General features: G+C 35.0%; 1 protein-coding gene across 2 annotated transcripts in view; it reads left to right on the forward strand.

Annotated features, from left to right (window-relative positions):
• Lemd3 (LEM domain containing 3) overlaps positions 1–12087 on the forward strand; it is a 61837-nt gene that overhangs the window by 42571 nt on the left and 7179 nt on the right. For both annotated transcript variants that reach the window (XM_074083835.1, XM_074083836.1), the window contains exons 5-8: positions 9521–9600; positions 9688–9833; positions 10974–11075; positions 11186–11288. In XM_074083835.1, the coding sequence (XP_073939936.1) occupies positions 9521–9600; positions 9688–9833; positions 10974–11075; positions 11186–11288 (431 nt within the window). The remainder of the gene's footprint in view (positions 1–9520; positions 9601–9687; positions 9834–10973; positions 11076–11185; positions 11289–12087) is intronic.

Here is a 12087-nt window from a genome sequence, read left to right on the forward strand (position 1 = left end):
GTTTAATACGTGAATATAATCTGTAATAAGCAGGGTAAGAAGCAGATAATTGTGTGATTTTTATCTGTTAATTTGTGATCACATTGATTGACTATTTTGTATGTTGAACTGTCCTTGAGCCCCAGGGTCATTGTGCTGTTGAATCAGCTTTCTTATATTTTGTTGAGAATATTTGTGTTTGTATTTATCAAGGACGTTAGTCTGTAGTTTTCTTGTTGTATCTGTGTGTAGCTTTGATAGTAGAGTAATGCCAGTGTCATCTTCAGTTTTTTTTGGAAGAATTTGAGAAGGTTTTAACATTAATTCATTTTCATTAAAGTAAAAATTAGAAATGAGTTCTGATTGTTTTCTTTTTTCTTAGTTGTGCTAAGGTTTGTCAATTTTGTTCATTTTTTTTTTTGGTAGAATCAACTTGGTTTCATGACTTTATTTTTCAATTCTCCATTTTCACTCTAATACAATTTCTGAAAAGATACTTAGTGTGATTTCAGTCTTCAGTATGCTATAGCTTGTTTTGTGGCCTAACATACAAGCACAGGGAATGTTCTACCTGTACTTGGTGGTAATGTGTATTGTGTTTCTTTTGGGTGGAGTGTTCTGTATATGTCTGCTAGTTCTATCTGGTTTATAGTACCATTCAAGTCCTCTTTTTCCTTAATGATCTTCTACATGGGTATTGAAATCTATTACTGTGTTGCTGTCTGTTTCTTCCTTCAGTTCTATCATTGTTTATTTCATATATGTGAGTGTTCTGATGTGGGGTACATACACATTTTTGTATATGTGTGTAAATTTATAATTGTCATACACTCCAGGTGAACTGACCTTTTCTAGCATTGTACAATATCCTTCCTTGTCTTATGTGACAAGTTTTGACTTAAAATCTGTTTTGAAGGGCCATCTATGTTCTTTATTACTTACTATTTGCATGAACTATCCTTTTCTGTTCTATTACTTTCAGACTGTGTGTGTCCTTAAATCTAAAGTGAGTTTCTTTTATGCATAATGTAGTTGGATCTTATTTTTTTTAATTGATTCAGCTATTTAGTGTATTGATTAGGGAATTTAATCCATTTACATTTGAAGTAATTACTGATAAGGAAAGACTTACTATTGCCATTTCTTGTTTTCCCTCTTCATGGCAGTTTTTTTCCTTTCATACTTTCTCTTTTGTGTTTCCTTGATTTTTTGTGTGTTTGTGTGTGTTTATAGTGTATGCTTTAATTCCTTTTTCATTTTCTTCGGTATATCTTCTGCAAGGTATTTTTTTTTTTTATGGCTAACATGGGAACTTACATGAAACATCTTCTATTCCCAACATTTTTCCTTAATAACACCATAACTTCAATCACATATAAAATCTATATCCTTTTATATCTCCTCTCATCTTTTGCTATTGACGGCAAATTATATCTTTTATATTATGTATCATTAACGTGTTTTTAAAATTGTATCTTTTAAATTGTATAACCACAGTTCAAAGTGATTTAAATATCACTCTTACAGCGATGTAGTGTTCTGTATTTGCCTATGTATTCCCTTAACTCAGTGACTTATATATTCATATGCTTTCATGTTGCTGTTTGCATCATTTCATTTTATTTTAGGACTACCTTTACCATTTCTTGAAGCTCTAGTAGTCATTAATTCCTTAGCTTCTGTTTATGTTGGAAGGTACTTCATTTTTGAAGGATAATTTTTCAGGATGTGATATTCTTGGTTTGCAGTTTTTTGTTTTGTTTTCTTTCAGCACTTGGAGCTCATCATCCTATTCTCTTCTGCTTTTCAAAGTTTGTCCTGAGAAATCTGCTGATAATCTTTGGGCCTTCCTTTGTACATGATGAGTAGCCTTTTCCTTTCTGCTTTCAGAAATCTGTTCTTTTTCTTCACTTTTGGCACTTTGATCATAATGTCTCTTGATGTGGTCTTACTCAGGTTTATCTTCATTGGAATCTGTTGGGCCTCTTGAATCTGAATGCTCATTTTCCCATGTTTGGGAAAGTTTTGGCTATTACATTTTCAAATATGTTTTTTGTCTATTTCTCTCTTGTATTTCTATAAGGTATATATTGGTCCACTATATAGTGTTCCGTGTTCCTGGTGTTCTCTTAGGCTTCCTTCAGTATTTTCTTTGTACTGTAGCTGGGTAATACCAAATGATCATCTTTGAGTTTGCTGATTATTTTTTCTGCTTGATTATGACTACTCATGAGCCCCTGTAATGGAGTTTTCAGTTTAGTTACTGTATTCCTCCATGGTTTCTGGTTCTTTTTAGTATTTTTTGTCTGTTGATATTCTTATTTGCATGAGCATCATTTCCTTGGTCTTTTTGAATATCTTCATGATGGCATTAAAACTTTGTCAGGTATTTTGCATACCTCTGTTTCTTTAGGGCAGACTTTTGGGAAGTTTGCTTTTTTCTTTTGTTTGGTCCTTATTTCCCTGTTTGTCTGTAAGTCTAGTTACTTTGTGTTGGGATTCAGGCAATTGAGTAAACAGCCACCTCCCCCACTTTTTAGAAACTTACTTTATACTTCTGTATTCTGAGCCTGGGGTATGGGCAGTGGTGAATGAGTGTGTGTAGTTCAAACTATCATCTTTGTTCTTGGCAAGCCTGGTGCCTTTTCCTGTCTGCAGTTAGATTTAGACAAGAATTAAAGTATTTGCTTTGTTAGCTACCCCAAAAGCCTGGCCACTAGATGTGAGTTTTGATCCTTTTTTTTTTTTTTAAATCTCCTGGGGAGACGCCAGGAGTTGGGAGATTTTTCCCAATTGCATTATGCTGGTAATGGGAACATCTGGCAAATGAGTGCCATGAATTTTTATACCAGTTAGTTTTACATTTGCCTGGACTGCAAGAACCTCTTCACTGATTTCTGGCAAATGGAATTGGTCCATGTATTTTTGTTGAGTCATTATCTTCATGGGAGAATGAATGTCTGATTCTGCCATCTTGCTGATGTCACTCTGCCCCTTTTTAAAATTTGGAATAAAATATATGGTTAAAGATTCTCAGCAAGTTTTTGGTGATGCGTCTCCTACAATATGCTTGTCATCAAAGAGAAGTGTGGACTGAGTTTTTAAATTAGTGCATGACTTATATGTAAATACAAAAAGATACCATGACAATGTAGTATGATGGAGATTAAATCTAGATTCAGTTTTTAGCACTGTTGCCTAGGAACCCTTGTTTTGGTAATGATCCTTAACTTTTCTGAACATGTTGCTGTTTTTTTTTTTTTTTTTGTATGACTGGGGTTTGAGCTCAGGGCTTCATGCTTGCTAGGCAGGTGCTGTACCATTTGAGCCCTGGCCCTAGCACCTGTTTCTCTTTGTGAAAGTAGTATTGCTGCTTCTCCAAAATTTTTATTTCTTTTTGTGCTTTCCATTTGATTAAATAGTGATCATTCTAGAGTGAGGTCTCTAATAATATGCTTCAAGGTAATGTCTGAACCTTGTTTTTTTATTGTCCATTTTGTACTGGATGAGAACTTGACAGTCAGCTTGTGGATAGTGTAATAGCTAACAGATTGAGTAGCTAAAGAATCAGGTCCAAGTTAGCCATGGTGGTGGATGTCTGTAATCCCAGCTGCTTGGTTGGCAGAGAGGCATGAGGATCACAAGTTTGAGGCCACCTTAAGCAAGACCTTGTTTTAAAAACAAATTACAAACAAAAGAGCTAGGGGCATGACTGAAGTGGTAAAGGCTCTGGGTTCAACCCCCAATATCACAAAAAGGAAAAAAAAAAAGGGTCCAAAAAGATCTTGACTCACCAGGGGTCATGATTGTGCAGCTCCATTGTTAAGGGGTGGAAAAATTGCAGGGTGGGAGCAAAGAAGGAATTGGATTAAGGATGCTTACAGGGACATAAAGTATTTCAGGAGGAAGGGCATACTATATGGGAATCCAAAGCAAGAAAATGGTTCTTTATGAAATAATTGAAAGCATTTTTTACTTTTCTCAATAGGAAAATGTGATCCCACCCTGTCGCTCCTTCCTGTTTTCTCTGTTTTACCCAGTTAACGCTCTTGGAGAGGTGATGGCACAGATATGTATTGTGATTGGTCATAAATTTCTAGAGATTCCTTTCATTTCAGAAGTACCCCAAGATTCTGAAAATTAAACTAACTGCTGTATTTCAAGTACTGAAGAAAGGGAAAAAGGAGTTGGGAGCAGGATAGTGCCTGACTAGTGGTTAAGCTAGAGCTGAGGAAGAGGCAGGGGTTGGTGTTTTAAGTTTATTAACGTTCTTTCTTTTTCCCAATGATTTAATTGCAGCTGTGGGTTGACGGTAGGATGAGGTAAAAAGGAACACAGACCTAAGCCAGGCAAAAAGAGGGTCTAAGAGATTAGTTCTGCTAGAGCCTTATAGCAAGGAATTTATTACAAGCACCTGTGTATAAGCTGAGCTGGAAATTTATCTATGTCCAGTAAGAAATGATATTAATGAACTTCAGTATTGAAAAATATTTTACATCCTTCTTTCTGGAATTATTTTGTTTCATATTAAGTTCTACTTTTTTTTACTTTTATTTTTAATTTAGTATAATTTCTATTCAGTATTCTTACAAAAGATTCTGGATTAATTAATTCCATTTCTTAATTATGATTTTCAAATGTTCTGAAACCTGCTGTGGCTTGTCATACAATAGATACAGTTTGGACTGCCATCACACATAAATAAAAAACATTAAGTAGGATTTTTTTTTGCCATAAAATAAAGCCTCAAAATCTAGATAAATATTTCTCAGTATCCTTGAAATAATGCTTAGTTTTTCAATATAAAGTTAAATGAAGATTGTATTTCCCTTGGAATTATTATGTACATTTACTTCTATCATTGGACAGTTTTTTGAAATCTTTTTCTATATCACTGGGTAATATTTTATTACGTAATTATCATATTGGTTTGTGGTTTTTCATTATGAAAGCACTGTAATCTTTGCATATAGTTTGAGATTTTCTAATCATTTCCTTAGTGAATAATCCTAGAAATGATGTTACTTGTTCAACATGTAACATAACCTTTTTTTAATGCTTTTATATACGTTCAGATTACTTCCTAATTTATGAAAAAGAGTTTTAATATACTTGACTCAAAATTGATTATATTTTGTTTTCTCCCTGTGTAGTTTGGAAGAACTTGCCTAGAAAGTTGTTATCAGTGAAGATAATCAGTATATTAGAGGCTTTCTGCTTATAGAGATACCTATTTTACATTTTCATGTATTTCTACCGTGATTTTACCTACACATTAAGGTCTTGGATTTAGGAGTAAATGAGGCAAAGAATCTGTAGCCTCCTACAGTGTCAGCTGATCCTCAGCTAGTGCATTTTAAGCACTCACTTATGTTAGTCCTGTGCTAAAATGAACGAATAGGCCTCAATAAGATATTACTGTTTTGCGGAATTTGATTCCTTACATTTGATTATCATTGTATTTGTCCCACTCTCCCCTTCACAGGAAATTTAAATAAACTTAATTATTAATTTACATATTTTAAACACTTTCCCTAATTCCCTCTTAATGCTCTTTTATGTTTTTTTGAGCCAGGGTCTTGCTGTCTAGCCCAGGACAGCCTCGAACTTGTTATCCTACTGCCTCAGCATCCTGAGTGCTGTCACCACACTTGACTTCCCCTGCTTTTCTTCTAGAGCTGTTTTTTTTTTTCAAGTCATTTTTGATAATTGAAAACTTGCTTTTGTTTGTGAAAAGTTAAGAGGTCCCCCTGGTGGAACATTTAGGAAGTACAGATATTTTCATGAATATCCATATTGGTTATGTTAAAGTAGCATTGCATAATTTTTCTATGGAATGGTGATTGACCTTTGACACAAAGAACATATTTAAGATTTGTGAAGAAAAACCATAGGAAAGTAAGTAGCTGCAACTGTGCCATGCTGTGGGTCCAGAACTTTTATACCCTGGCTTGGAATCCTAATTACTGTTACCAAATTAAATATTTTAAGAAGTAGGATTGGGAAGGGTTCAGAATAATTACAATTTATCAAATACAATTTTTTGGTACTCATATTACCTTTAATTTTACAATGTTCCAACAAACTAAGTGAAAACAGACCCACTTTATGACGAAACTAAAGCTTAGAGGGTTTCATTGATGAGGCAGCAGCTAGTATGTGATCAGACTGGATAGAATCAAAGTACTTGCTCTTCTGAATGTACTGTTCTGCCTCTTTGAGGGAAAGACTGGGTTCATAACCCCTACCTCAATTATTGAGTGAACAAGGGAATGGCAGAGTTACCAGCCAATCCAAAGAGTTGGTCAGAGTTAGTGCATCTACATAGATTACATGCCTTCTCTTTTTCCTAGAGCCAGGATCCCAAGTCTGCTTGGGATTGATTCTTAAAAATCCATGTTTTTTCTCTTATTCCTGTAATTGAAAAATCATCAGGATCTTATTGAGTAATCAATAACTGAATGAAATTCAGTATTATTTCTCTGCTATATATTAAAAGTTGGTATCTGGTGTATTGCATATGTCATCTCATAACTAACCATAATATTCTCTAACTAAAAGCCACATAGCTGTTGCTATCTTATAGCTTGTGTGTTTTTCATGAACTAACCACATTGGGTCTTTAATTCTTCTTGTATTAGTTTAATACACTGTGTATTTACTCATACACTGCTCCAAATATACCCCTTATTTTCAAAAGAACTGGTCAAAATGTATATTTAAAAACCCTTGTCAGATGTTTTGAATTTGGGTAACATTTTCAAAGTTCAAAAAATAATACTTTTTTTCTGCAAAAGACTAACTCATTAAATAAAGCAACATAGCTTTGATAAGGAGGGTAAAGAGCAGTGTATAAGAAGGTCAAGCAGGTAACCTACCATTATCTTTACTATCTTAGAAATCCTGATGGTAGTTTCACAGAAATCGTGCTGCTTAGCAAGATTAACTCTGCTTTGTGAAACTGCCTTTTTTTGTTGCGAATTTGATATATTAGAATAAGTTACCATTTTCATGTTAGGAAATAAAGTATGTTCATCAGATGACAATAATTTCCAGTGCTGTTGAAGAATCTGTTGGTAAAATGCAATACTCACTTCTTTTGAAATTGTTTTATAAAGAGATTTTCAATTTTATTTTTTTCCATAAAACTAGAAATGCATTTTTTACACTTCAAAAAATATACAAAGACTTACTTTGTAGTGGACTGTGTATTCTGTGAGCACAGGGAATTTTGATTATTTTGTGTAGTGCTGCCCTGATAATAGTACCTGGCACATCGTGGACTATTGGTAAATATCTGTTGAATGGAAAAATATTTAAGAATGTTGTAATTGATTATTTGAAATATGTTTAAAAAATTGGTTAGTGGCTGTGGTGGAGCTCAGTGGTAATGTTTGTTTAGTATGTGTGAGGCCCTGGATTTGATCCCAGCATCATAAAAAAAAAAAAAAGGAATAAGGATGAATAGATATACTCTAATATTAGTGCTCATTAATTAGGAGTTGATTAAAGAATAGAACAAACAGATAATGAGATACTCACTTGCTGAAAAATATTAGGGTTTCCAATATGTACAGACATTGAGATAGTGCTTTGTTGCATGATGAGAAGCAAGTAGAATAATATTATATATAATATGATGCCACTTTTAATATATCCACTATACATAGCAATTCTTAAGCCTTTTGGTTTCCTGTAATTATTGGGGACCTCAAATGGCTTTTGTTATGAGAGATATACATAAATATGTGTGTGTATATTCTATACTTATTCTAATAGGGTAAATACATGTGTATTTTATCATACTAGGAATTAAAACTGAAGAAATTTAAATTATTCATTTAGGAAAATAACCAACCTAGTTCATGGTAACATGATACTTTTTATGAAAAATAATTGTTTTCCAAAATACAGATTATGGAGTAGTGTTGTTTTCCATTTTGCAAATCTCCTTAATGCATAGCTTAATAAAAGGTGTCTGGATTCCCTTCTGCATTTAGTCAGTTGTGATGTGGTTTTGGTTAAAATAAATCAAGAAAAATTCAGCCTCCCATGGATATGTAGTCAAAACTGGCAAATATTTTAGTTGCCTTTTCTGATAATTGACATGACACCAGTCCTTTTCAGTAGTGGTTTCTTAAAGGCAGTTGCAGTTTGGAAACTGAATTTATGTCAGTGAACTTCTTACACTCTTCTTAGTCCTGTGGTCTAATTTGCACGTTGGATAGATCTTTACTTTGCATGTTATGATTATGTATAACTTAAAGTGTTGGTTAATTGAAAAATAATGGCTCACTGAGTTACTTAGATCTTCCAATTGTTACATTTCATTATATCATCAAAAAGTCACTTCTGTTAATATCACACCAATCTCATTAGAAAACTCTTTTAAGTACTGTGAACCTATCATGGTAACAGTGATGAATTCAAGTGTCCTTTTTTGCAGTGTTGGGGTTTGAACTCAGGGCCTTGGGTTTGTTAGGCAAGTGCTCTATCACTTGAGCCATGCCCCCAACCTTTTCTACTTATTTTGCAGATAGGTCTCTCGAGCTTTTTGCCTGAGGCCGGCCTTGGACCATGATCCTACTGCTGCCTCCCATGTAGCTGGGATAACAGGTATGCACCACCATGCCTGGCTTGTTCTTTGAGATGGGGGTCTTGCTAACTTTTTGTCTGGACTGGCCTCAAACCATGACTTTCTATCTCCATCTCCCAAGTAGCTAGGGATTATAGGTGGGAGCCACCACACCCGGCCAATTCTCAAGTTTTTCTGAATTCTCCTTTTCCCTTGAATTTGTCATGAGTTACAGTCAGATACTTTTGTGTTGATGGACTTAATGTATTCACTTGTTGAGAAAAATGAAACATCCAAGACTGAATAGTTTGCCATTTGTTCATCTGAAAATAGTGTTCCATTTTAAAAAGTGATTAATTCACTCATCACAGAAAAATACTAAAAAACTCTCAGGTTTGGGCATGGTGGCACACGCCTAAAATCTCAGCTACTCGGGGCAGACACAGGAGGATCAAGGTCAACCTGTGCAAAAGTTAGCGAGACCCTATCTCAAAAATCAGCCAGCGTGATGGGGCATGCCTGTAGTACCAGCTATGTGGGAGGCAGAGGTAGGAGGATCATGATTTGAGGCCAGCCAGGGGGAAAGTTAGCAGGAGACCCCATCTGGAAATCAAACTAAAAGCTAAAGGACTGGGGGTGTGGACCAAATGATAGAGTCTTTGCCTAACAAGCATGAGGCCCTTAGTTCAACTCCCAATACCGCCAAAAAACAAAAGGAAAAAAAACAAACTACTTCCTAAATCTAGAAATACAATAATATAAAAACATAACAAAATATCAACAGTGGTTATATTAGAATGAGAAAATGGTATCTTTTTTTCCCTCTTTCTATTTTTCTGTAATGAATCATAAATTCTTATGTTGGTTATATAGTTAAAATATTGACTGTATTATTTACAGGAAACTTACACAGTGTGAATTGAATATGGATTACTGAGATTAGTTATTTTCTCTATTTTTTATTAGGATTTAGGTCCTGAATATGAAGATATATTTAACACCTCATTGCAGTGGATTTTAGAAAATGGGAAAGATGTTGGAATAAGGTAATGGATTTGATTTCCACCTTGACTGTTTTGTACTGTAAAAGTGTTTTTTGATTTTAAATTTTTACCTTAATTATTTTTAAATAGGTGTGTTGGTTATGGGCCCGAGGAAGAGTTGACACATATAACTGATGTGCTGTTTTTACAATCCACGAGACCGCAGATGTCTTTCTGGTGTCGTTTTCGACGTGCTTTTATTACTGTAGCTCACAGGTTGTTATTGCTGTGCTTAGGTAAGTTGTTAGGGTAAAAGAGGCATCGCATGGCAGCTCAGAATTTTTGTGCGTCTGAATTCCATTAATGCTGAAGTTGAGAATTCACTTACCTTCTGTGACAGATGTCATCTGAGTCATTCTACAAGTCTTCACTTGTCCAAATACCTAACACAAACAACTAATGGAGAAAGGATTTATTTTGGCTCAAGATTTCAATTCATCATGACAACCAAGGCTTGGCAGAACAGAACAGTCCATATCATGGTGGCCAGGAGACAGAGAGAAATGGATAGGAATTGTCCTGGGACAAATACCCTCAAGGACCTACCTCTGTGACCTAATTCCTCCAGTTTAGTATCACCTCCTAATGTTATAGTAACCTCCCAAAATAGTGCCCCCAGTTGGTAACCTGTGCTTTAACACATACGAGCCTGTGGGGGGACATTTCATATTGAAACCAAAAGAAAGTTGAGTGTTCTTTTAAAAATAACATCAGAATCAGACTAAGGGGTTAGAAAGCAGTCATACAAGGAGAGGTAAGAATAAAACTTTGTCATAAGAATGTCACAGAATGATTAAGTATATTTACTGTACTTATGGAAATCTAGTTTAGGAAATATAACTGGAAAATACAAAAGCTTAGCTTTTAAATAAAACATAAAGTAAGCTGCATAAAATTACTAGTTTAAGAGTGTCTTTTTATGAGAATTAAAGTTTTTAGGTTACTAGAGTTTAGGATTTTTGATTGATAATAGGAAATTAGGAAATACTTATTCACTGCTTTTTTCTTTATCCTTTAAAAGTAATTCACTCAAAGTAAGATTTTGTGAAGGTAGTTCACTTTTCTAGTAGTTTAAAGCTGCAAGGGAGAAAAGTCTGTAAAATAATTATTTTGCTTTTAAATAGCAGTTAGAATTTAAATGTTCATTTGTCAGTGTGAAGAAAGAAAAACTTTCTAGAGAGAAGACTAAAATGTTTAATGTAAGGTTTTTATGCAGGTTTTAACTTTTTTTAATATACCTAACTCAAACTGCTGTATTGAAGACTTGTGACACTATTCCATTAGGACAGTTAAGATTATTATTGTAGAAACTGTCTGTGATGCTTTTCAGTGCCACTGACCACATTTTTTAAACCCCAACTGTATGGATATTGCAGGTATAGTGATGGTTTGTGTCGTTCTGCGTTACATGAAGTATCGCTGGACTAAAGAGGAGGAGGAAACAAGGCAGATGTATGATATGGTGGTGAAGATCATAGGTATGATGTTTGCTAAGGTCTAAGCTATTTCAAGGACAGTCGTGTGTGCTAGGCTACAGCATGACGTCCAGTGATTGATTCATTTACAAAGCTGTCTTTTTTGTTTTCAGATGTTTTACGAAGTCACAATGAAGCTTGCCAGGAAAATAAAGACTTACAGCCTTACATGCCTATTCCACATGTGCGAGATTCCCTAATACAGCCCCATGACAGGTGTGTTCAAAGCATTAGGACTTGAAGTAAGTCAGAATGGAGGTGTCTTCTGTAGGCTTGAAAATTGAGTTGTGACTCTTCTCAAGTAGACCTGTTGTAGTTATACAGACTTTTTGTTTTTGGTGGTACTAGGGTTTGAACTCAGGACCTCATGTTTGCTAGGCAGGTGCTCTACCACTTGAACCAGTCCTCAGTCCTTTTGTTGTGCTTATTTTTGAGATAGGGTCTTACTTTTTAGGATCCTGCCAGGCCCGGACTGTGCTCTTCCTACTTGTGCTTTCCACTGTGTCTGGGACAACAGGCGCACAACAGGCCCAGCTTTTTCTGTTGAGGCCGGGACTCATTAAGTTTTTTGCCTATCTTACCTGGAACTGTGATCTTCCTGATCTTATCCTCCCATGTAGGTGGGATGACAGGTGTGTACCACTGCACCCAGCTATTGGTTGAGAGGAGGGTCTCGTGAAATTTTTGCTCAGGTTGGCCTCAAACCATGGTCCTCCCGATCTCAGCCTCCTGAATAGCTAGGATTATAGGTGTGAGCCACCTGTGCCTGACTTAATGTATAAGTAGACTTTCACAAATACTTTCCCTTGTCCTTTCTTTCTTGATTCTCTTCCATTATCCTCCTGATTTTTAATAGCATAGTAGACAATTGAATTTTTAAGTCATTTTCATCCCTATGCATTCTTGGGTTTTTTTGTTGTCAGACAGAAATAGACAATAGCCAGTGGTGTTTTACCAAAGTTTAAAATACCTTTTTGTTATTGATGAAGCTTTTAAAGCCAAAATCAAAAAATAA

The sequence above is a fragment of the Castor canadensis genome, chromosome 8, assembly GCF_047511655.1.
Source record: "Castor canadensis chromosome 8, mCasCan1.hap1v2, whole genome shotgun sequence".
In the NCBI taxonomy this organism is placed as follows: Eukaryota; Metazoa; Chordata; class Mammalia; order Rodentia; family Castoridae; genus Castor; species Castor canadensis.